General features: G+C 51.0%; 8 protein-coding genes across 8 annotated transcripts; 5 read left to right on the forward strand and 3 right to left on the reverse strand.

Annotated features, from left to right (window-relative positions):
* Positions 1-1,842: 1,842 nt before the first annotated feature.
* PV10_04943 (uncharacterized protein) lies at positions 1,843-4,894 on the forward strand. The gene has a single exon (XM_016369538.1). The coding sequence runs from the start codon at positions 2,081-2,083 to the stop codon at positions 4,637-4,639; it is 2,559 nt and encodes an 852-aa protein (XP_016225326.1). The 5' UTR covers positions 1,843-2,080; the 3' UTR covers positions 4,640-4,894.
* Positions 4,757-7,754, reverse strand: PV10_04944 (uncharacterized protein; the record flags this gene model as incomplete). Its single annotated transcript, XM_016369539.1, has 2 exons — positions 4,757-7,380; positions 7,439-7,754. 2 exons carry the CDS (start codon positions 7,752-7,754, stop codon positions 4,958-4,960), a joined length of 2,739 nt encoding a protein of 912 aa, XP_016225327.1. The 3' UTR covers positions 4,757-4,957.
* A 388-nt stretch (positions 7,755-8,142) lies between these two features.
* Positions 8,143-10,704, forward strand: PV10_04945 (uncharacterized protein). Its single transcript, XM_016369540.1, has 5 exons — positions 8,143-8,743; positions 8,795-8,892; positions 8,946-9,324; positions 9,375-9,476; positions 9,523-10,704. The coding sequence occupies exons 1-5, from the start codon at positions 8,378-8,380 to the stop codon at positions 10,567-10,569; spliced, it is 1,992 nt and encodes a 663-aa protein (XP_016225328.1). The 5' UTR covers positions 8,143-8,377; the 3' UTR covers positions 10,570-10,704.
* A 169-nt stretch (positions 10,705-10,873) lies between these two features.
* Positions 10,874-13,275, reverse strand: PV10_04946 (DNA repair protein (mre11); the record flags this gene model as incomplete). The annotated part of the gene is made up of 1 exon (XM_016369541.1): positions 10,874-13,275. One exon carries the CDS (start codon positions 13,273-13,275, stop codon positions 10,999-11,001), a length of 2,277 nt encoding a protein of 758 aa, XP_016225329.1. The 3' UTR covers positions 10,874-10,998.
* Positions 13,276-13,789: 514 nt separating this feature from the next.
* On the forward strand, positions 13,790-17,740 carry PV10_04947 (uncharacterized protein). The gene is made up of 2 exons (XM_016369542.1): positions 13,790-14,304; positions 14,356-17,740. Exons 1-2 carry the CDS (start codon positions 13,908-13,910, stop codon positions 17,361-17,363), a joined length of 3,405 nt encoding a protein of 1,134 aa, XP_016225330.1. The 5' UTR covers positions 13,790-13,907; the 3' UTR covers positions 17,364-17,740.
* A 337-nt stretch (positions 17,741-18,077) lies between these two features.
* On the forward strand, positions 18,078-19,643 carry PV10_04948 (3-hydroxyisobutyrate dehydrogenase). Its single transcript, XM_016369543.1, has 3 exons — positions 18,078-18,382; positions 18,437-18,594; positions 18,797-19,643. Exons 1-3 carry the CDS (start codon positions 18,256-18,258, stop codon positions 19,520-19,522), a joined length of 1,011 nt encoding a protein of 336 aa, XP_016225331.1. The 5' UTR covers positions 18,078-18,255; the 3' UTR covers positions 19,523-19,643.
* Positions 19,644-20,014: 371 nt separating this feature from the next.
* Positions 20,015-24,055, forward strand: PV10_04949 (uncharacterized protein). The gene is made up of 2 exons (XM_016369544.1): positions 20,015-23,030; positions 23,086-24,055. The coding sequence occupies exons 1-2, from the start codon at positions 20,361-20,363 to the stop codon at positions 23,968-23,970; spliced, it is 3,555 nt and encodes a 1,184-aa protein (XP_016225332.1). The 5' UTR covers positions 20,015-20,360; the 3' UTR covers positions 23,971-24,055.
* PV10_04950 (uncharacterized protein) lies at positions 24,051-24,977 on the reverse strand. The gene has a single exon (XM_016369545.1). It carries the CDS (start codon positions 24,711-24,713, stop codon positions 24,168-24,170), a length of 546 nt encoding a protein of 181 aa, XP_016225333.1. The 5' UTR covers positions 24,714-24,977; the 3' UTR covers positions 24,051-24,167.
* Between the last annotated feature and the right edge of the window lie 111 nt (positions 24,978-25,088).

A 25,088-nucleotide genomic window follows, 5' to 3' on the forward strand; every position in this document is an offset into this window, starting at 1 on the left:
GGGCCAGGGACGCTATTGGCTATGGACAGGCTTTAGGAAGACTCAAGAGCGATCCAACCTCGTAGAGTCAGGAACACCCGCATATGTACAAATGTCTATGTGAATTCGTATATGCGTAGCAATCAGGCTGCTTACATGATTTCTTAGTCTGCATTTTGGGGTCTTTTCAGCCAAAGCGGAGTTGCTGCTGAGGGAAGAAGCATGGGAATAAAATACTCAAATACGACAGATTGAGATTCGCAAAGGTAGTGTCGTTATCCATTTGGCCAAACAACAAAACGGATCGATGAATCATTGGAGGCTCATCATGACATGATCCACCTGCTTACATGATAAATATTAGGCTAGTCTGCATCGAGGAGATGTGTATGGGCACGCTGGTAGACATCTACTGATCTGTTCATACAGTGTAACCACATACGAGTACCCGCCCTCTGTCCCTGGCTATAGCCTAGATACCTTGAATTGATTGGCTATGACGAATCTTGGCACAAAATGAGTATCCAGCTGTACCTTCCATAACAAGTTTAGCGCTCATGGCTCCACCATAGCCTTCGTGATATCTGAGCCTGTCAACCTGCTACCAAATGAAGTGTGGTAAATCTCCATCCCCCACGACTGAGCTGTTCTACACAGATTGTTTCGTCCTTGGGGCTGGTTTTAGCATGTAACCGTTGTGTTTGGTGCTGACGCCCCGATGCAAGTGCAGTTGTCTTGTCCGTTGAGGTCCCACACTTTAGCGGAGACCGCGTTGACTCCGATGAGGCTGGTCGAGTTATGCCCAATGATATCACGCAATCATCTCAGAAAATTCAGGTACCATGTGTAGCTCTCCGAGAAATTGTCAAATATTCTGCTACACCCTGAAATTGGCCGACTACTGTACATCTAAACATTTACACCCTGGCCCGTCGATGCAGGGCACAACCCCATTCGTGGCTAGAGATATATATCCAGCCACCTTTCATGCTCACCATCCCCTGCACGGTCATCAGATGCGTGCGGTGTCTTTGCTCTGGCCAGTGGTCAGGCTCTAGACTGCCGGCTTTCAAAGGATTGAATTCAACGTCGAATCATCTGCTGCTTAGTCTGCTAGGACCCAGCTCACAGCAGGTGATATAATTACCATGGACAGCCGCAGACCCGTGGCTCCGAGTCTGCTTTTCAAAACTTCCAGCTTGTTCATATCCATTCCTCCAGCAACCCAATACTCAATCAAACCATCTCCTGTTAGGAATTGCGAATATACCAAGGTTGTGACCATGTCCTCGCCCGCAGACTCCCAACGGCGATCAACGCCCCCCTCTTCAACTGGATCAACATCAGCAGACTATTTCTCCAATGCAAGCACTTCCTTCAACGAAAGAAGTCCTGGTGCTCAGAAAAAGTCAGAGCAGGCGACGGATTTACTAATTACAACTTTGAAACACCGCTCAGATTCATTGACTTTGTGCTTGTTCAGTGGCCTCGTCGAGGCTTCAGACAATATTTCAACTCCTAAGAAGCGTGAATTAACCTGAATCAATGTGGACCCAGGTCAGTAGCCCAGGATTGCGAACAAATCATTCCTTCCATCATGCCGGGTTGCCCTTATCTTTGACTGCAGTCTTGACCAATCCAAACCGAGTCATTTTGGTTGTTTGCGAATGCTTCTTGACTGCAGCCACAGCCCGCATTCTTCAAGTGACATAGTGACATCCTCGCGCCATATGATTGGATTGGCCTGTCACACACGTGATCGGTCTCGCTGCCTAATCGGGAACACCCAACTTGGCCTTTGCCGGTGGTATATTGAACCGAGGACCTCAAGACAAATACCCCTCCCAACTTGGAAAGCATCTTCAAACATCCAGCACTACTTCAGCATCGCTCACGCCGGATATATTGACATCTAATGGATACTGTCACCAATAGGTGAAGGTGTACTTGGAGCAAAGTATGTCATCCGTCGATTTACTTGCGGCTTCATGGCGTCTCTAACTAGCCCTGAGCCTCTTGGCTTCTCCATGCTGAATCGACCACAACCTAAAACGACCTCATATCCAACCTGAAAGATCCTGGCATTTCCAAGGCTACTTCGATGTCTCCCTCCGATCGGCTGCACAAAGTTTATCGGAGTCTTGGGACAGATACTTCTCCTCAAAGCGACATCCCATATCTCCTTTCCCAGCTAACCCTCGATGAGAAAGCCTCCTTGATTGCTGGAGCCGACTTATGGACAACGAATCCCATACCGAGACTTGGGATTCCCAAGCTCAAGGTTTCAGATGGTCCAAATGGAGCTCGAGGAGATCAGTTCGAAGGGGGACTTACGAGCGCATGTTTCCCAGCGTCCGTATCGCTGGCTGCCAGCTTTGACAGAAAGCTTGCAGAGAAAATCGGTCAAAGCCTGGCGGAGGAGGCAAAGACAAAAGGAGCTCGTGTCCTGCTTGGACCAACAGTTTGCCCACATAGGGATCCTCGTGGTGGTCGAAACTTTGAATCCTTTTCAGAAGATCCCTACCTTGCTGGCGAGTTGGCTAGTCACTACATCATGGGCCTCCAACGCGAAGGCATCGGTGCTACCATTAAACATTATGCGGTCAACGAACAAGAAACCAGACGATTCAGCATTGATGCAAGGGTCGGCCAACGAGCTCTCCGAGAGATTTATCTCAAACCATTTGAGATGGCAATCAAGAAAGCCGACCCATGGGCCGTCATGACCAGTTACAACATCGTGAATGGTGTCCACGCCGATGCAAACCAGTTCTTACTCTCCAAAGTTCTGAGAGAGCAATGGGGCTTCAAGGGTCTAGTCATGAGTGATTGGGGCGGCACAAACTCTATATCTCAATCGATCAACGCTGGTCTTGACCTGGAAATGCCTGGTCCCCCTGTCCACCGCACTCGTCAGAACGTCACCTCTGCCATACAGAGTGGTGAGATCTTAGAGACCACGCTCAACAAGAGGGTTGAAGCCGTGTTGCGCCTCCTGCAAAGAGCGGGCAGTTTTGACAATCACGAGATCCCCAGCGAGCAAGCCATCGACCGGCCAGAACATCAACGTCTCATCAGGAAAGCGGGAGCAGAGGGAATGGTGCTCCTCAAGAATGAGAAAAAGATATTACCACTCGACAAGTCCACAGTCAAATCAATCGCCATGATTGGCCTGGCAAAACAATATCTTGGTCATGGAGGAGGCTCGGCATCAGTCAAGAGCCATCGAAAAATCACCCCATACCAAGCATTCGAAGACTGTCTCGGAAGTTCTGTCGAGCTCAATTATGCACAAGGAGCACGAATCATCAAGAGTCTACCGGTATTCGGCGCCGACAACGTGTTTGACGATGACGGTGTACCTGGATTCACCCTGCGTGTGACAAGACGCTCGGATAAGGATGGAGGACCGTCTGTCTCGAATAGCTCTACCGCTCAACTAAAACCATTTGCGTGCCCGGGGGCAGTGACTGCGGTCATGACTGGTACATATCGACCATCAGTCGACTGCGTCGAATACCTCGCCTTTGGGTGCATAGGCAAAGCAAAGCTTTGTATCAATGAAGAGATGGTGTTTTCTCAGGCAGATGACTCCGTCGACGTAATGGCATTCATGCTCGGCACCGCGGCGGAGGAGACCAAACTGTACGAGTTTTCAGCTGGCCAAGAATACAGGATTCGCATTGAATGTCATGTTGATGAGCTAGCCAAAAAGGATGTCTCACCGATCTCATCAAAGATGATAGGCTTCCGATTTGGCAAAATGCTTCAATCCGACCACGACGCAGATTTGATTCCCGCAGCCGTCGACGCTGCGAAACGTAGCGAGGTTGCTATCGTCTTCGTCGGTCACACGCCAGCTTGGGAAACTGAGGGTGCTGATCGACAGAACATGGATTTACCCAAAGATGGGTCCTTGGATCGACTCATTGCTGCGACGGCACAAGCCAACCCGAAGACCATCGTGGTCAACTCGACAGGATCGCCAATCACAATGCCGTGGCTGTCGCAAGTAGCCGCCGTTCTTCAAGCATGGTTCCCAGGCCAGGAAGCCGGCCACTCGATTGCAGATGTCATCTTTGGTGTGACCAATCCAGGCGGGAAGCTCCCTGTGACATTCCCTCGGGCCATCACCGACTGTCCGACCTACGCCAACTTTCCTGGTGACATCAATAACGACAGGGTCGAATATGCAGAAGGCACCTTCGTCGGTTACAGACATTATGACTCATTGCCGGACAGTGTGCTGTTCCCCTTTGGGTTTGGCTTGTCGTACACGAGCTTTGAGATCTCTGGGGTGGAATTGTCGGCAACGTCTTTGACTGGCGTTCAGCCTGTAGGAGTCACTCTCGATGTGAAAAATACCGGCACCGTCCCTGGAAGTCAAGTGGTCCAAATCTATGTCGGTGCAGCATTTGTTTCAGAAATCGACCGTCCAAAAAAGACCTTGGCCGGATTCGAAAAAGTCCATCTGTCGCCAGGTGAGACCCAGAAAGTCCAAATCGAAATCAGCCCCCAGAGTCTCGCCTACTGGAACCAAGACAGGGGCACATGGTCGGTAGACGCAGGCACATACATGATATCTGTTGCGACCTCTAGTCTGGATGTCTCGGTGGCACTGCCAGTCACAGTCGTCACCCCCTTTCAGCTAGAGCCCTGATATCTGGCAGCCTTGACAGATCATTAAATGGTCATTCGCGAACGTGGGAGATGCTTGGAAAGAAGATCGCAAAAGCTGAGAGCCCTCGATCATCAAAATTATGTCATTGAAATCTGGGAATAAAGGTTCACACTGGCATATTGACTTCCCTCAACCGGGTAATGCCTTCTGTAGTACGTGCGCTCATAATCGCCATTTCCAATCATATCGGATATCCCATCATAAATAATCATACACAGCCTATTTAGGCTCCTGACCAAAAGAAATGTTTCTATAGCTCTTCAATGTGGAGCAAGTACATGGATGGGACAAGCCTCACTATTTGAGGATATTTTTCAAAAAGCGTTTCGTGCTGCTCGGTTGTTTGGGCTCTTCTCTGATACTCGACTGAGTCGAAAGGGTCCTAGACCTGGCCTGCCGAATAGGCATGGCGACCGAGCTGTTTCTGGCGTTCCCGCCTCGGGTGTTGGACGACTCGAAATGACCTTCAAGTTCCTTATCCTGGAAACGACTCGGTTTGCGACTTGACATCTGTGGGGCCGGCGTGATCAACACCTCTTTCTCGTCCGTGAACCCAGCAGATTCAAGATTCCCACTGGATATCGGAACTACCGGTTTTCCTGGTTCACTTTCGAATCCCAAGGAAACCGAGAATCTGGTATTCATTTCTGGCATCATGATTTGTGGTGGTGAGCTTGAAATACGGCTGTAACTCGCTGAAGAGGCAGACTGAGATCCTGCGATTGGAACTCCGTTTGCAGCATAGTTCACCATTGGCGTATTTTGTCGGTGGCGTAATGTCTTCCACATGGCCTCACGATCCGACTTCTGCTTGCCCAATATCCAGAAACGCTGCAGTAACTCGGTACGGAAAGTATGCTTCTCGGCCAAAGTGGGAAATTTGAGTACAACATATTTGGTCTTTTTCACCATGAGTTCTTTGAATTTGGAATCGCGAGGGAGTCGGAATGGTAGAACATCGAAGCTATTGGGATTTGGACTGCCACTGGGGTCGAGTTCTGTGAATGAGACATGGACCGGAAATTCTTCGTCTCTCCTCCGCACAAGACAGATGTAAGGACACTCGTTGTAGGCACGATGGCATGAACACTTTTTGGGATCGATGGAGAATCCAATGTCCAGCTCGATGAACATGATAGAAAACCTTTTCTGGCCTGCTCTGTCCTTCAATTCTGTGAAAATTGTCAAGGCTGGCAGTTTGAGGTTGTCTGCCTCAAACCCGTCGCCAACTTTGCTTAGTGTAGTCGTGGGGCCAATCGATTCAACAATGCTACTCTGGCGGGATCTCGCACTTTGGGTGCTGAATGATTCGATCGGCGAGCCATTTGTTGACGAGTCAAGGACATTTGGTGGGGGAATTGGTTCCTGCCACAGTTGGACTCGACCTTTGCAATCGAGTTGACCAGCTGAGTCTTTCGAGAACTGGCACTTGATATTGCTTTGGTCGTGTGACACCTCATAGCCGGTCAGAGCTGTCTGAAAGGCGAATATGTCCGTTGGACTTTTGAACCGATACAGTGTTTCTTCTTTTCTGGAGAAGATGGCAATCTCCATACAAGGCTGCATCATCGTGGGCAAGGCATAACGGGGGATGAGTTTGTCTTCCTGGGTATATAGAGTCTGCGGTAGAATCATGGCACGCCCATCGGGAGTAGTAGTTTCGAGAACGATGCGAAAGCGGTCGATCGATTGGCGGAAGACTGTGACAGAATCTGGACTTTGAATACTACTCGAGGCAAGCTGAAGACGTATGACCTCCTGTTCGTTCGCTCTGGCCGTCGTTGGGTCCAGCTGCAGTGATTCTTCCTGTTGAGGAGGCTCCCAGATTAAGTACATCGCATCTGCTAGGCCATTGAGAGTTTCATCGTCATATGCAATGATGTCGGAACCTCTGACACGCAACAGAATTGCTTGTTCGACTTGGCCAATGGCACGCTTGTAAAAGAAGCCAGGGCATGCCTTTTGGTAGCCCGTACTCATCTTGAGGCGGTTCAGAAGCCATCGTGTCTTGAGGAGGAGCAGATACTTTTCCGGAGTCTGGTCGGTGCCTTCAAAGCTTTGCTCAAAATGTATTAACAAGGCATCGAAGCCTTCTTTGAGCGGGATGTCAATGTCGATGGATGCAGGGGCGTAGATGGGCAACATTTGTTCGAATCTAGCCTGGATCTGATCACTCGCAAGATGACAATCTTTGTCGCTCAGGGCACTCAATGGCTCATGGCCAGCCAAGACCCCCAACCAGGATGTGTAGAAGCGCCGAATCTCGATTTGGATATCTCTGTTGAGATTGAAGTTCCTCTCGGATATGTCAAGCAGGTCGTCGACCTTGGCATCTATGTCGGTCAATAGGTTGATGCTTAGCCTGTCGATGACGAGCTTGATCTTGGTGGAATGCATGTGGAGGCGCCGTCGCAGGTCGTCGATCTTTTGATCTTGCTCGCTTAGGTGCCATGTGATGTTGTCGTACAGGGAGCTTTGTTTTGATTGAAGCTTTTTGTTGTTTTCCAACAATAATTGGCATTCTAGTAAGGTCTCATTGAAAGGGCCTATTATCTGGCGGCCCTCTTCGCGGAAGTCTCTGGACGATGGGTCATATGCGGCCCGTGATAACAAGCCACCACGCTCATAGCGAGTTCCAGCATCTTTGAGTGATGTCTGGAGCTTGATTAGAAGCTCCCGAAAGCCATGAATCTCGTTAACAAAATTTCGATATCGTACATCTAAGACAGTTGGTTAGAAGCTCATGCTTGCCTTTCCAGGAGTCTATTTGTCTCTCACCAGCTCGATTCTCATACACACAGCTGACTTGATAGACAGCAAGTGCAAGCCTTATGCCGGCAACAACGTCGCCAGCTCCGAAGTCCCACACCATCACTTCACATGGTTCAGGTCGCGAGAATGTGAGATAGTCTTCCTCGATCTGCCCGTTGGAATATTCTTTGCAGTCAACAAACACAAGGGACTTGGTGATTGACGAGCCAGTGAGCAAATTCAGCCTACCATGAAAGGTTGAATGAGCGACGTTGACCAAAGATATCTGTGCCGAATCCTTGTCTTGGTGCCTGTGAGGTGTGGCTGTCCTCGTGCGGCCCATCGCTTCGGCCCCCAAATCGGCTTGTGCCTCGTGACACGTCCTGTCAATTGGTGAAGGAGATATTGGGATTCGCCTAGGACCTCTTGGCTGAGGGGCGGCCCTGGTTCGCATACCGCCGGTTTCGCGGTGGGCCGCGATTAGCTTCGAATCGTTGGTAGATAAATGGGGCGTTCGCTGCGCCTCCGCCAACCTTTTGCCTGGTAAAAGTGATCGTCCATAACCTCCTGACCCTTGTGCCGCCTTCGCTACTGACTAGCATGGCTAGCCACGCGCGCTAGATAAGCGACAACAGACGTTGTGTGCCCTGGCGTGCCTGGGTGACGGTGGAACTCTCTTTATAGCCCCCAAATTCGCCTTGAGTTTTGGCTTTTGGTGTAATAATAAGAGCGACAAGGCAAATTGCCAAGAGGGAAGAACGCCTGGTGACACAAGTCGTCCGTAGAGGAAAGGATGGAGGAGCTCTTGGACAGTCGCGAGTTCCTTCTCTCGTGTCTTGCGTGACATATCATGAGCTGACGTCCCTCGCTTCAATCTCGCCCTTTATCAATCATGCCTTGCGTCAATTGAAGCTTTGAACTGCCTCGAACAGAACATCTTGGGCAAAAGCAGAGACCTTCGTGACCATGGTGCTCACTGCTAACGAGAGAGCCTTACTGGGCAATCCCACACAAGAGGACATTGAGGACATCGACTTGGACCACCAGAGACTCGACTACTCACCCACCGAACAGTCCAAGATTGGAAAATGGACTCTGGTTGCTCTCATCCTCAACCGGACTATCGGCACAGGCATTTTCCTGACACCGCATAGAATCCTCGCTGGGACAGGCTGTGTTGGTGGGGCACTCCTTCTTTGGGTCCTAGGCGCCTTTGTGTCGCTTTGCGGACTTTATGTCTGGCTTGAATGCGGCTTGTCGATGCCCCAACGCACAGTCAGAGGCGAGTCAGAACCGCGTGGAGTACCTCGATCAGGTGGTGAGAAGAACTTTGTATGCACCCTTGAAGTCTCGCTGTTGACCAACTGACTAACATCCTCTAAGCTGGAGTTCATGTTCCCCAATGCCCGTGCAAGGCTGCCTCATATTCGAACAACATGTTCTTTCAGTATCATGTTCATCCTCATGTATAATCTCAGCGGGTGAGTGATCTAATTCATGATGGATCAATACTCCAGCTGACAATCGATCTCAGCAATGCCCTTTCTTTCGGCATTCAGGTCATGACGGCTGCAGGCATCTATGATCCCACCTCGGGTGATGTACCAGATAAGGGTACCGCTGCTGGGATCGCAATTGGCGCCCTCACAGCTGTGGTGCTGTTGCATATGTTCTCTCGGCGTGGAGGCATTGTCCTCAACAATGCTTTTGCCATCATCAAGGTGTCGTTGCTTCTGGCCATCATTGCGCTGGGAATTGCAAAGGCCGCCGGCGCTTTTCCGACTCCTGGTGGACCACCTCTCGACAACTTCACTCGCGATGTCTTCACCACAAATCGTACAGACCCAACCAGCTGGTCCAACTCGTTGCTTCTGTGCATGTATTCATTCTCGGGCTTTGAGCAGCCTTTCTATGTTTGTCTAACCTACGCATCATGTGGAAGTCTTTGCTTACCTGTATGCAGATCCTCGCAGAGTCCAAGAGTCCTCGAAAATACTTTCCCAAGTACACTGTGCTAGCTTTGTTAATCGCTGCACTTCTGTTTTTGCTGGTCAATGTTGCCTATGTGAGTAGCTGTCGCTGAAAATCCGGCCTCTGGGCTAATGAGTCAGCTTTTCGCTGTTCCGAAAGATGCAGTGATCCCGCGACTCTCAACAGACTTACCTACCTCTATTGACATGGCGAGCCTGTTCTTTGAGCACCTGTTCGACGACCAGACCAGTGCCAGAAGAGCAATGGCAGGCCTGATTGCATTCTCAATCTGCGGCAACCTGATCGTCATGACCTTTACAGCGGCCAGAGTCAAGCAGGAAATCGCCAAAGAAGGAATTCTCCCAAAGTCCCTGATGTTTGCCACGTCATACACCACTCCATATGGGCTGTTCAAGAAATGGATGAGTCGCAACACCATTCCAAACGAAGAGCTGGAGCAAGCACCTACCGCTGCATTTGTTCTTCATTGGTTCACTTCCATCCTGCTGATTCTCGTCACTCTACCCATCCACGATCCACGGAGAGCATATTCAGCTCTGATTTCGCTATACTCTTACACAATCGTATCATTACTTGGCTTCTGGGTATCGATTGGGCTTCTGATGGTCAAGTTACGAAAAGGTCAGTGGCATTGGCAGGAACGACGACGTTATCGACCATGGATCAGCCCAGTGCATGTGGTTGTCTACATCATCGCTAGCGCTTTCATGCTGGTGACAGCATTTGTGCCACCTACCCTGGGCTCTCCTTTCCACTCCTCAATAACTGGGATTCAATGGTATATTGTGCCGGCGATTGGCATAACAGCGCCGTTGTGGGGCATGGTCTGGTATTGGGGCCTTTTAATTTACCAACGGGACAATCAACTTGTGGTATATCGGACACCTTTCTGGACAAAAGACCCCGACTGTCCATCTGAATATGTTCAGGTGGCAGAAATAATTGACCACACGTGGGAAATTCGGGTGCGAAACGGCCTCGGAACTGGATTCGAGGATTCGGATGAACCAAAAGATGCCACCACAACCAGGCAGCGTGAGGCAGACCCATTTGACAATAGCAGTGAAGAGGGTAGGGCAGGACGAAGACCGTCGCGGTGGAATTTCCGTGGTAGAAACAACACCATGGGTGACGGACGGAGGTTGTCAGGCGGATTTGAAGGATAAGACTATATTGCGAATCTTGGTGGCCATGAGATGAGCAAAGGTTGGAAGTACAATCTCCGACCATGTGATAATAGCAAGCTATGCCGACGATACATTTCAAACGAGACTCAATACGTTGTGCTCTTTAAAAACCCACTTACAGGCTGACACAGTCTTTGCAATGTCTCAATGCTAGCCATGGCATAGCTATGCTGTTGAGAAGCTACCCTTAGATGGTCTCTGCGCAGATGTCTCTGCATCTGTGGAGATTTAAGGACCTAGATGCTGCAGAAACATGATTGGTATGATCCAGATCATGCAGTTCTAGCCCCTCAAATATCCCTTGATGCTCAATTCCACGGCGGTCGTCACTTGACTACCACCACGATACTTGTGGCCAAGCGTCACCATCAATGAGTACCAAGACATAACGACGACGTTCGCTAGATCTCATCGACGGCTTCTCACAGCACTCACTGGCTCGAAGGCATCATCGTCGTCGTCGTCATCTTCAATGTCTTCACTCACGGCTTGGCGCCTTCGTCCGCTCCCATTGCCTAGAATGCTTGCTTGACTTGCTGTAAAATTCAAAGTAGCTTGCTTCGACGGTCGCGCCGTTGCTGCAGCAGATCTTGCAGGAGGCTTCCTCGTAGCTGGCGTCGACGTAGGCTGTTTTCGTCCCCGTGCGCTTGAGGATGCTGCAGTGGCCCGGGTGCGAGTGCTTGTTGGGGGTTTTGCTGCAGCCTTTCGCTTCTCGGAGAAAAAGATGGCCTGCGAATCGGAGTCCCCGTCATCTTGTATGTGATCGTCATCGTCATCTTCCATCATGACAATGTCCTCCTCTTCGTCTTCGTCGTCTTGGTCAGGTTCAGCGGCCCGCCTCCGCGATTTGGTGGCCGCTGCTGCTGGTTTGCGCGAGGAGGTTGCCTTGGCTGTGCTGATGCCCCCTCTTCCCCTGCCTCGACCTCGCGCAGCAGCGTTCGATCTTGGGGCAGGTGTTCCGTCCGCACTAGCAAGATCATCTTCAGCGTCGAGCTGCTCATCGGGACGAATCAATGCATCTGGCTGGTCCTCCCAAAGGCCGTCGAAATCCTCGTTCCAGTCATCAGGCTGTGGCCGTAACTTTGGCTTTGACTTCTTGATCAGGCCCTTGGCAAACAACTCCTCAAGTCGAGCTCGGCCTTCACGAATGTGAGTTGCCAAGTCAAGGTCGTCATCATCATCTTCGTTGGTGTCGGCCTGTAATTGCACAAGACTCTTTATCTGACTCGCCAAGGATTCGTTCACGAATAACTCCATGGCATGTTTGTCGTCTTTGACCACATATTGATTCACAGCATCGCCAAAATGGTTCTGCGGAAGAATCGTCAGAGCCTGAGCCTGGAGGAACTCCTTGACGAGATTGTCCACCTGGAAATTCTCAGACTCAGCGATCTTTGCCATGACGCGCTGGTCGGCTTCGTGATCTTTGGCAAGACGGGTGGCAGCGGCGTTCTTTTTCTTGACATGAAATTGGACAACGTCATTGGTATTGGCAACCTTGTCGATGAAACGGTTCGAAAAGCGTTGCGGGTTTTCCAGATCGAACTTGGTGACACCGTCAAATGAGGTCGTTTCGACGCGTAGCCGTATAAGAGGTAGTGGGCATTCAACTTCTTCCTCGTGGCCATCCGGCCGTTCGCTTTGGGCGTGCTCCCACTCGGCTTTCGCCTCTTCAATCATTCCATTGACGATGCCAATCAGATATTGGGTGAGCTCTGTTCGATGTTGTTCCTTTTTGCTTGCTATCGCAAACGCGGTTTTATCTGAGCTTAACTCAAGGTCCTTGTATGCAAATGGACGCACAGACTTGAGACGAATAGGTTCTGAATGCATCTCTCGACCCTTTATATTGACTATAGCCACATGTTTGGCCTTGGCTTCGCCAGGAATCAAGGAAGTGGCAACTGAAGAGCCGGGTTGCATGACGTAAAAATTCATCTCTGGGTTTAGCATTGGCTCGATGAGGCATTCATGTTCATGACCCCATATAACCAAATCGAGGAAATCTGGTAGGAAGTTTTCTGGTAGGTAAGAGGTCTCTGTAAAGGCGTGATGGTTTTGATGGACACAAATTAGGTTGTACCAGTCCTTCATTTGTGTTCCTGGGCGATGAAAGACAACTTTCTTATCACGGAAGGTCCTGTAAAGACGCTCATCGCGGACATTAGACAGACCGTAAAGAGCCAATTTGGTGCTCCCTTTCTGGATCAAAATTGGCTTGACGGATATGTTGTCACTTTGCGGGGTTTTGCCGTAGTAGTTGATCAGGCCAGATACAGCAAGGATGTCCAGAGCAGCAAAGTGGCCTTGACCCGAGGGGTCGTCATGGTTTCCGTGGATGGAGAAGACAGGGATGCTGACGTTAATATTCTCGTCTTCATAGTTGACATGATCGAAGGTCGCATCGAAGTGTTCCGATTCGTCGCTCAACATCTGAAGCTCGCATGGTTTGTCGCCAAGGCAGTTCAATCTCAGTGATCGCATGACATTGTACATGGACTTCCGTGAAGGCTTGTTGTCATGGAACAGATCACCAGCTAACAAAACCATGTCCACATCTCGCTCTTTGGCCAATTCCATTATTTCATGAAATGTTCTCCACGAGTCATCACCCCGGGTCGAATCACGTTCATGGGCACCCACATGATTGTCCGTGGCGACGAGTATTCGTATACTGTCCGCCATGGTCAACAGCGCTTTGGAAGCCGCACAACCAACCTGGCTTCGAGGTCTTGAGAGTCAGATGTGATTGTGGTGGACATTCAGGCAGGGAAATCCAAAAATGTGTTAGTGCGCTTTCTGCCTGTCCCCTTGTGTGGAGAGCAAGTACAACATGTAGGTCGAAAGGAAGGGCTTTTCTGTGGTTCAGGCTGGGAGCCGGTTTTAGCGAGGACCAATCAATTGTTTTGCAAACCTGGCTCATTCATTGTTCATAGTCATCTCAGAGTCTTTGATATGGGTTGATGGTTCAAGGCCAAGATGCGTGGTTGCCTTTAAAATGGTATCAAGAGTTCTTGGGAAGGGAAGGCGCGACTGACTGGCGGATCTGTCCTTCCTTCCTCCCTACTGAGTACACGAATGACGATTGATTGGCCCTTCGTGTCTGGGCAAGTTTGATCACTTTGTTACACGTGATCTCGAAGATTATTCTGCTAATCTTCATCATTGACAACAACGCCTCTGACTCCCTCTTTTCTCTACAGCTCAACAGCATCATCGACTCCCTCTTCGACTCGCCGGTCCTTCAAACCCCTTTAGACTGATCCACCTTCTGGCTCAGTCCTGGTTAACTTACCTCTTTTCTCCCCGATCTTTTTATGCAATCTGCGCCCTCTGAAGTATCCCAAATCGCGTCGTCACTCTATCAGACCCAATCCTCTTCGCCCCCTTCCCAGCATGGATTTCCTCGCAGTGGACAGCAGACCTCTGGTGGCAGTCTCTATGAGACAAGCCCCAGAGAGTCTTCGCTCGTCATCGAGGACACTGACAGTGCCTCTGTGTCGTCCAGTAGTACACGTCGAGGGCGGAGTAGCAACATCGCACGGATAAGCAGTCGGGTCACTTCTTCGCAGGACGCCTCACCCGGAAGTCGTATTGATGACTATGAACGTCAACATGCACGTTATAGAAAACCGTCCGACGGTGTCATCTTTCAAGTTGTTCCTTCAACCAACCCAGGCCCCTACCGTGTCTCAATCAATGATTTCCCCAACGGTTGGTTGCCCGCATCAGCTTGGTGCTCGTCGCAGTACTGACAGCAAGCAGAAGTCTTGACTCACATCCTGTCTCACCTTCCGCCGGAAAACCTCTCCTCCATGAGTCTCGTTTCTCGTCGTTTTCACCGATTGGTTACTACCCCCCCTGCTTGGCGAATCGCCTTTGCCAGGTATTTTCCAGGTTCTGAATCGGTCGAAAAGGGCACGGAAGGTCAATACCGCGGCTCTGCGAATGATGTTGAGCGTACGCAACGTAGAATATTCACCCGTCTTTCGGCACTCGCTTCCTGGCGATCAGAATACATACTTCGTACTCGGTTGTTACGATCCCTTGTTCGCGGAAGACCTGCCATTGAGTCGTTGTCCCGCTCTAGCGCCGCTCGTCACTCAGGCAGTGCCGCCGTGGCTGCTGTAACGACATACCCATCAGGTCTTTACTACCCCATCAGCCACCTTCATGCAACCTTTGGCACAGGTCTGAACAAGAAACAGCCTCTCTTCATGCACGGGGCGGTTGAGCAAGGTCTTGTGTCTACCAGCGAACCTGGAAGTGGAAAAGCAGGCTCGTGGGGATTGGCTGACTTTGAGGGGTTTAAGCACTTTGCCGACCAATTCCCTGGAGAGTCGCCCTACGGTGTCGCTCCGGGCAATGTCGTTGGGATGAGCAACGTCATGGACGTGAGCCAGCCCTATGGAAGAGTCTATGGTGAAGCCTGTCCCGGTGGACGATTGTTCTATACGTCTACCACCGAACAGCGTGGGAGATTTGTTCCAATCTCCTCAGCTGCACATCACGAACTCGGAATTCCCGAAGTTACCATGCTGGGCTGCGCAGTCACCGCCGTCTGGATGGCCAAATCCGAAGCTGTGCTGAAAGCTACGAACGGCTTGTTTGGCTTTCTCGCTGGATTTTCCAATGGTGTGCTCTCAGCCTATGCATTGGGCGTAAATCCCGTTCAAGATCGGCGACTGGACAAGGGTGAACCAACGGCGAAATGGGCACTTTGTCCCGGTGTGCCCATCATTGGAATCAGTATCGACGACAAAGTTTCGGCCCGCCGCACCAGCGGTGGCCGCGTCTGGGCAGTCGTTCTCAATGCCCTGGGTGAGGTATTCTATCTGAATCAAGTCCCTGTGCGACCTGATTTTGCTGGGAAAGCTTCTCCCCAAGACACAGATCGTCTTGGATGGCAGACCGGCAGAAGTGTCGAGTGGCGTCTCGTCGAGGCAACAAGACGGTTAGCGAAACCCGACCCCTATGGGACTACGCAGGTCGATGGGAGCTATTCTCCCCGCACATCTTCTGATGCTGCTGGACTACGCCCAGAACAACTTGTCGCAGAAGCAATCGAAGTTGAAAGATTTATTGTCCATAAACCAAAGCACTACCAGTCTGTCTGTGAAGGATGGGACATGCGGCGCAAACTTTTGGTCGACTTTGGGGGCGACGATCATCACGGAGCTGGAGAATCAGTCTTTGTCATTGCGTGTGGACTTGACGGCGCCTCGCCGGCCTGTGTGCAGCGATTTATTCGTTGTAGGTCCAAAGTCACCGTGGACTTCAACCTCGACACGTGGCCTACCATTGAAGCTACCGTCCAGCGACCTTCAATTTTTGGTAGTGGAGCCCTTTCTTTCTCAGAAATTGGCTCTCCTTCTTCACCAAGGAGTTTGCCACGATCGCGGACTTCTAGTCAGGACGACCCAGAAAGCTTGAGATACAAGGAGGAATGGCGTACCTCGACCTTCTCTTTCGCGGACCACCGAAATTTATCCATCTCAGCTGCTGCTTCAGATGATTCCGAATTTGCTCTCTTAGCTGCCATGGAAGATCCGATCCTAGGGATGTCCGCTGGGTCCAATTCGTCATCTCTGTCCTCGTCTCCATTTGGTCAGGCATTGACGCCAGGAAATGCTTCTGATATCCCAGGGCATCGTGCACGTCTGTTTGGAATTGGAACAATGTCGGGTGTGATCATGTTATGGAATATGCGCGCCAGCTTGCCCTCCAGCACAGATGTCGTCAATAACATCTCTCCTGTACGCATCATATACACAAAGTCCCCTCAGATTGCGTCGCTAGCGATGACTTCACTTTACGTGGTCCATGGCGGGAACGAAGGACTTGTCCAGGCATGGGACCCATTGGGCTCCTCCACTGACCCCGTACGGACATTGAACTCTCGGTTTTCTGACCGAGCTAGACGTCGAATTGCCCAAGCGGAAGCATCTGTCCACGGAGTTGGCAACAACTACTTTGCTGCTGGTGCAATTACTCTCGACCCCGATCCTACTGTTTTGCGCGGCATTGTGTCCCTGGGAGCCTATTTGAGATATTGGTCATACAGCTCGAATGCTGCGGAATCTTACAAGAGCCGCAAACGTGGACAACTTCGTCGAAGGTCCGAACGCGGAAGCAACTCAGCGCCTGCTAGTCAGAAGGTTAGTGCCACTGGTCGAGGTCTTCTTAAGGATTATATCAGCAACGAGCGCTTCGAGATGGAACGAGACAAGTTGGCACGCCAGCGCGAAAACCAACGTCTGACGGGAAGGTACGGGACAAATCTACTGGGCGAAGGCGCAAGCGAAGAAGAAATGCTGGCTTATGCGACAATGCTCAGTGAGGAAGCCTTCTCAACAGAAGAGGCCAAACGTTCCAATGAGAGATCAATCTCTGCGGGTCCGGCACCAGCAGGCTCACAGATCGACAGCACCGATCCAGAGCTTGAAGAGGCAATTCGCCTGAGCTTGCTTGAAAGTAGTCATGTTTCTCCATCGCCAGGAACCAGCGAATTCGACGTTCCAATTCGTTTTACCAGGACCTCGAAGCACGGCACACCTTCCCGCAAGACGAAATCTCTCGCTCGCGAGAGCGTCTCATCACCATCTGGGGCGGTCGATCAGGATGATTTTGAGTTTGCGCTTCAACTCAGCCTCGCTGAAGAGGAGAGCCGCCGTGCTCATGAAGAGGAGTTTCCCGCGTTGACACCATCACGCAGCTCTGGGTCTGACGAAGGGGTCAAAGGCAAGGGAAAAGGACGATCCAAACGCGGGTAAGGCCAGCGATCAGATTGCAAACCAAGCCCGATGCTAGGGGCTGTTGTTCACTTCGTCTTCTTTTACGCGCAATAATTATATATCTGCTTTTGTCTCTCGGGGTTTTGTCAATTGCAGCAGGCAAGGCGAGAAACGGATTTATTGTTGAAGGTTAACTACCTATCTTATACTAGCACCTTTCACCTCCAATAGATGTGCCTCACCTTGAAGTCTTGACATACTCAAGTGGCGTCCGATAACTTGACAATGCGATACCTGGTCATTGAGCATGAGTCTCTATTCCCGACTTGATAGACATCAGCTCACTTTGGTCAGGTGTAAGATGAACAAATGGAAGGGGATCGAGCATTGTGGTCAAGGCATTGTGCCATTGCAAGAGGAGGGTTTTCTGCTCTCGAGCCAACCAGTACTCTATTGTTATATAAATAATCTGAAGGCATTCCTGTCTAGAGATGTACCATCACGACCTCTGTCTGTGTCATCTCACCGACGAGTTAAACTCCAGTCTATTATTGTGCCTTCGAGAACTAAACCACGGCGAGTTGTCCTGCCAAGGCTGATGAGTTCGGCTACCCGCGGGCCGATTTAGGGCTCGCACAACCAGTGAACCACCTAACGGAAGGTGCCCTCGTACAATGACCCATTGGATGGCAAGTACAACCCGGAAATCGCTTCCTCTTGGGCTTTGACCGTCTCCTCTCTCCCTCTTTCTCTCTTCTCTTCCGGGGCCCCAGTGTACCCAGCTCACTCACCGTCACCGTCACCGTGCCCGGCCTCTCTACCTCGGGCAACACTCCGCTTGGTAGCCGAGTGGTCTCCCTATCCTTCTTTTTAATTCATGCTTTGACCGTCCCATGCTCAGCATGCGGAATGTCAAACGAGCTCAGCAGAGATGACACTACCATTCGCCTCGGTCGCCTTGAGGCGATCATCCTCCCACCTTTATGCAGGCGTTAGAAGTTTCTCTAGCTCCGCTTCGAGAGACGCCTCATGGGGGTTCATCGGTCTAGGTGCCATGGGTATGTGTTTGCGAATGCAACAAAGCAATCAGAACATGACCTAACATTGTGCAGGCTTCCCCATGGCCAAAAACCTACGAGCTAAAATTCCCGAAGGCGACAGCCTCACGGTCTTCGACGTGAGCCAAGCTACTCTTGACAAGTTCTCGGTGGAAGCCACTCCTACAGGCGTGGTGATTGCTAAATCCCCCCGTGAAGTGGTGGAAAACGCGGTGAGTGACCGGTCCATATCTCTTGCCAATACCCTACATGATGATCCTTTGTTCTATCTATGATCTAAGTTGGGGACGACCTTCGGGTTGTTCTTGTCATGATTTCTCCATTTTTATAGCCAATCCTCTGAAATACTTCAAGCCCAAGGATATCTGCTTCCATCGCCGATGCCATGACCAATACACTGACTGTGCCTGATAGGATTACATTGTCTCCGCACTCCCTGAGCCCAAACACGTCAAGGCCGTCTTTGACGAAATCCTTGCCACCTCCCTGCCCAAGGCTCCCACAGAGAGCAACCGGTTGTTTATTGACACCTCGACCATTGATCCTACCACATCTCGTACCGTTGCAAAGCTGGTCAAAGAGAAAGCAGGCGCCACATTTGTCGATGCTCCCATGTCTGGCGGTGTGGTCGGAGCTGCTGCTGGTACCTTGACTTTTATGATTGGAGCAGAGAAAGAGGATGTACCTGCGGTCGAGAAGATCATGTTGCTCATGGGAAGAAAAGTATGGCACATGGGCCCCCAAGGCACAGGACTCAGTGGCAAGCTAGCAAACAACTATGCTTTGGCAATCAACAATATTGCCGCGGCTGAAGCTATGAATCTCGGTATGAAATGGGGGATTGAAGGCAAGGCCTTGGCTGATCTGATCAACTCGGCCACTGGTAAGAGCTGGCCCAGCGAAATCAACAACCCAGTGCCCGGTGTGATCCCAACAGCCCCCTCAAGCAGAGACTATGAAGGAGGTTTCGGAATTAGTTTGATGAATAAGGACCTCCGACTTGCCATCACGGCAGCTGCGGAAGCTGATGCGAAGCTTGTTCTTGCACAGAAGGCCAAGGAGGTGTATGATGACGCCGAAAAGACCCACAAGGGCAAGGACTTTTCGGTGGTGTATAGATGGCTGGGTGGAAAGGAGTAGGCGTGTCACTGTCGTGAGAACGGCATGATGGAGCTGAGCTTCCCGCAAGCGGACAGCCAGAGAATGTTCCATTTTTCTACGCTATATCAATCCAAAGTTGATTTGACTCCTGTAAATATAATATTTGTCCAGCGGCATTGTAATATAACAGGATGGTTGTGCCACCGTGACCACTCAATGCAAAGACGCGCCCGTGGGGGCTTCCCCGCGATACATTTCTCGCTGAGCGTAAGCAATTCCCGCATCTAACCAAGCCACCGTGCGTGAGGGGGACGCCTCAGGGCCCTGGGGTCTACGAGTGTGCGTTCCTAAGGTAGGTAGGTAGGTACCTACGTACCTTAGGTGGTACTAAGTAAGGACGCGGAACTCCTTGGGTGAACCCCCAAAGTGTTGCTGACGTAAATCGGATATAAGCCCAAGGCCGAGGGGTTGACGTTTACTCCAACAAATGAGGCCTTTACCTAAGAATCACTGGAGACGAGTGATGACGAGCCTGGACATTAATGATCCATCTCACATCAACATACCTCAACAAGCCCAGTTGATGACATCCTACATATATACTTCAGCAATGCTATGAGTGATCATCGTCAGTGAGCACACGACAATTTCCCTCCGCCTCCTCTTGCCTCCTCTGCGTGCGACTTCGACTGCGACTTCCTTCCTTCTGCCGCCACAATGTTCACGCGTGCCTTCCTCATCTGAACGACACTGTAATTTCCCTGCGCAGGCAAGAGCCTCCGGCGCACACGACCAGCGACCAGCGACCTGCCGCCTGCCGCCTGCCGCCTGCGCTTTTCTTGCAACATCCAGGCTGCCTCCTTGAATCTCCTCCACCATGTCCTACGTCGTACCCATTCATCATGCAAGCGGAGTCAGGCATGCCATCAAGCTCAACTTCCTCGAGCCTGGGATCGACACCCTTGTCGTTGCAAAGGCCAATCGTCTGCTCATCTACGAACAAGGCCCTGAGGGCCTGAACCTGCTCTACACCAAGACCGTCTATGGCTACATAACCATCCTTGAAAGCATACGACCCTCCTCGTCAAGAACCGATCATCTCTTCGTCGGCACAGATCGCTATCAGTACTTCACATGTTCATGGAATCCCAACCTCAAACAACTTCACACCGAGCAGAGCTATGTTGACCTTGCCGACAAGGTACTTCGAGACTCTAGAGAAAACGATCGATGTCATATAGATCCTACCAGGCGCTTCATGACACTCGAACTTTACGATGGCGTTGTGTCAATCCTGCCTTTTATACAACCCTCCAACAAGCGTCAGGCACGGGACCACAGCTCCGCTTCGCCAGTCGGTTCACTGGGCGAGCCTGTTCAAGTCAGAATCGAAGAGCTCCTGACCAGATCATCAGCTTTCATGGATGCCGAGCCTGGCTCCAAAGACAAGCCCCAACTCGCTATTTTATGGGAGGACAATTCTGAGAATCCCCAGTTGAAACTTCGGCAATTGACGTATCTGCCTACCGGGGATCAACCTACCGCCGAACTCGAAACTGTCGCCGAACTGAGTGGGGACCAGCTCGATCAAGGAGTTAGCCACCTCATTCCCGTCTCTGCTCCTTACTATGGCTTTCTCATCCTTGGTGACCATGCCATTCGCTATGTCGACCGAGACCTCAGTCATGTCGTGACCCAAGACCTTGCCGACGAAGCTACGATATGGACTTGCTGGACCAAGATCGACGATACTCGCTGGCTCCTGGCCGACGACTACGGAAAACTGTTCTTTTTAATGATAGAGGTCGGTGACCTTGACGTGCTAGGCTGGAGACTCGATCCTGTCGGTGTGGCCTCCAAAGCTTCCACCTTGGTCTACCTCGACGACGGCTATGTTTTTGTCGGCTCGCATTCGGGTGACTCCCAGGTCGTACACATCGAAGAGGAAGGAATTCGCATCGTCCAAACCTTGGACAATATCGCCCCGATCCTGGACTTCACAATTATGGATCTCGGCCGTGGTGCAGATAGCGGTAAACCTTCGGAGTTCTCTTCAGGTCAAGCACGCATCGTCGCAGCCTCGGGAGCTTGGCAGGATGGCTCTATTCGCAGTGTCAGAAGTGGTGTTGGACTTGAGTTGCTCGGTACCATTGGAGAACTCTCCCACATCACCGATTTATGGGCTTTGAGTTCCACCGGGAGGGGGCGGACTCATGATATATTGGTAGCTTCCTTTGTCAATGAGACCCGAGTCTTTGCCTTTGATTCGGAAGCCACAGTGGAGGAATTAGACGATTTTCATCATCTCGACCTCTCCCAGCCCACGCTGCTTGCCGCCAATTTCTCCGATCGAAAACTGGCGCAAGTGGTAGAATCGGGTGTCCGAATAACAGACCTCGACTCAGGCATGCAGACCCTTGACTGGAGACCCACTGATGCCTCGTCCAAACTGACCGCCGCTGCTTCAAACTCTGTGCACCTGCTCGTGGTCCAGGGCGGACACACCCTACATGTCTTCCATACCGCCCATAGTGACTCGAAACCATCCGTCTCTAAAACATTTCCATCCGACTCGCAGATCTCGGGTGTTGCCATACCAGAATCCTCCAGCAACATATGCGTCGTTTTGTTCTGGCAGTCCTCCTCGGTCGCCATTCTGGACTTGCACTCGCTCGAGCCCACATGTTTACAGACCCTTGGAACGCCCGGCACGGATATTCCACGGTCTGTTCTCGTGGCAAACGTTCTGCCTGATGCACCACCCTCTCTGTTCATCGCAATGGCAGATGGCACTGTCTTGACCTACTCACTCGACTTGGCAAATAATTCGCTTTCCAACATGAGTCGAGTCATACTCGGGACAGAACCTGTCTTCTTTAAAGAGTTACCCAGAGGCCAAGGCCCCGACTCCAATCTCTCCCATGTTTTTGCTTCCTGTGAACAACCATCTTTGATCTACTCATCGGAGGGGAGGATTGTTTTTTCGGCAGTTAATGCAGAAAGCGCATCACGGGTATGCTACTTCAACACTGAAGCATATCCAGATGCGGTCGCAGTCGCCACTCCATCCGAACTTCAGCTTGCCTCAATTGGCACCAAGACCGCGACCCAGCTGCAAACACTTCCGATCCGGGAAACAGTGAGATGCCTGACATATGAGCCCGATGCGAAGATATTTGCAATGGGCTGTATTCGTCGGATCATGGAAAGTGGTGTGGAGGAACTCCTCAGCTCCGTCAAGATTGCTGATGAGGTCAGTTTCAAGACACTTGACTCGATCGAACTCAAAGACGGAGAACTTGTGCAGTGTATTGTTTCAGTGGGATCGTTGGACGATGCCGAATCTCCACAAGGGCCATATTTTGTGGTCGGCACCAGCTACCTTGCCAAGGATGACAATGGAGAAGAGGTCTCAAAAGGACGAATTATCATATACGAAGTCAACAGGGAGAAGAAGCTCAAAATAGTGACCGAGTTGCTCGTCAAAGGGGTGGTGAGTAGCTTGGCCATGTGCGAGGGTAAACTTGTCGCCGGGCTACTCAAGACGGTATTGACACCAACACACCTCATACATGTATCGTTGCACTGACACTTGACTGCAGGTCGTCTTATACGGGCTCAGATCATCGTCGACAAGAGGTCGAAGTTCTCTGGAGCTCGTTAGACTAGCAACCTATCGAACCGCGTCGAATCCACTCTCGTTGGCAGTCACACCCTCGACAGAAGACACTCCAGCCTTGATCGCAGTCGCTGACATTATGAGGTCGGTCTCAGTTTTGAAAGTCGTCTTACCAGATGAGGAGGACGCAAACTATTACTTGCGCGAGATCTCACGACACTTTGCCACGGTTTGGTGCTCTGCCATTGCCGCAACTGTCGAACATGAATGGATCGTAGGCGACATGGAAGGCAACTTGCTCGCTCTTCGCCAGAACCGCGACGCTCCTGTGGATGAGGCTTGGAGAAGAATGGAGGTGATTGGTGAATTCCGCCTCGGTGAAGTGGTCAACAAGATTGTTCCCATATCGCGTGTGCCTGGCCCATCTCAGGTTTCAGATGAAAGTTCTGGAAACGGAAACGAGTCGAGCAAAGGTAAGAACAAGTTGTCCATCGCGGCACCTCGGACGGGACCCCTGGTCACACCGCGTGCGTTTATTGCGACGGTTGAAGGAGCGATTTACATGTTGGCAACCATCAATCCAGCATTTGTCAATGTGTTGCTGCTACTACAGACGGCGTTGGCCACTCGAGTGCAGGCTCCTGGTTTCATGCCGTGGAGCAAGTATCGGGCGTGGCAAACAACGGTGGTGGAGAAGGACGAACCCTTTCGATTCGTTGACGGAGAGATGCTGGAACAGGGGTTGTTGTCCCTATCAGATGCAGATCTTGAGCAAGTCCTCGAGGAGGCCGGTCTACGAGATGCCAGGCACAACGTCACTGTGGATGAGATAAAAGCATGGGGAGAGTCCCTTCGAAGATTATACTAGGGCAATGTAATTGGATAGAGTATAATAGAACTTGGATGGCATGCAACGGGTGTCAATCAGGTAAAATTTAGACGAGTCGATGAAGCATGAAGATGTTTAGAATTAATCTATTCAATTTGTGTTTTGTTTTCACAGTGTGGGAACTTTTGACAAGTAAATTTGAACAGGTAGAGAAACTGTTTATGGTTTATACACAATCAAGCCTTTCTTCTCCTCGACTTTGCTGGTGTTGGTGTCGCCGTTGTTGAGGAAGTTTGCGCGCCAGAGGCAGATGGAGACTCGTTGTCGCCGGGAACCATCAACTTGACAACCTTGCCTTTCCCGGACTTTGCGTTCTTAATACCCTGGGCAGTCGGGGGAGGATGGGGTTTTAGGACAACTTTGCCATCGACGACCTGGACACCACCCTGTGGCGTGATCTTGCCTTCCTTGAGGTCCTGGAGAAAGCGCAGACGGTTCTGCAGCTCGACGGTGCGCGGGTCCGGATTGTTGGTGAGTTTCCGGTACAAGGTTTCCAGGTGTGGCCGGAACAGCAGGAAGGTGAGCAGGACGACGACGATCCGCATCCCAAACTGCAAGTTGCTGCGCGTCATGTACGGCGACTCGCTGACTTGGGTCTGTATTCGATCCAAAGTCTCTTGTAGCGACGGCGGTAGTCGCGTGTATAATATCGCCGCCTGCTTGCTCGCTTCCTCGTACATCGCTCTCGCGTTCTCTGCGACGCTGGTCTTGATTGTTGCCATCCTGCGTCAATATGAAAAAGATATTCGCCGAGCTAGCTGGGACCGTATAATGTGTAAATGAGATCGGAGCGAATTGGTCGACCAACCAGGTCCAAAGAGAGGAGATGGTTGTGAGATGCGCGAGTCTTTTGGTTTGTCAAGGAGAAGGATCTATCGTGCCGATATCTTGGTGGTCGATTGAGTGAGGGGGGGTGAGGAGAGATACAACACAACTAATAAGACTTGAAGCTGGTTAAAACCCAAGACTCGAGAGCAAGGCTTGGGACGTTGGAGTTGGACGATGATATCAGTTTTGTGTAGCCTTGCTGTGCTGTGCTTTGCGGCTTTGCCCCTCCAGGGACACGCACAAGCACGTGCACAGGCGCACCTTCCTCA

Source organism: Exophiala mesophila (assembly GCF_000836275.1).
Source record: "Exophiala mesophila strain CBS 40295 unplaced genomic scaffold supercont1.3, whole genome shotgun sequence".
Lineage (NCBI taxonomy): Eukaryota > Fungi > Ascomycota > Eurotiomycetes > Chaetothyriales > Herpotrichiellaceae > Exophiala > Exophiala mesophila.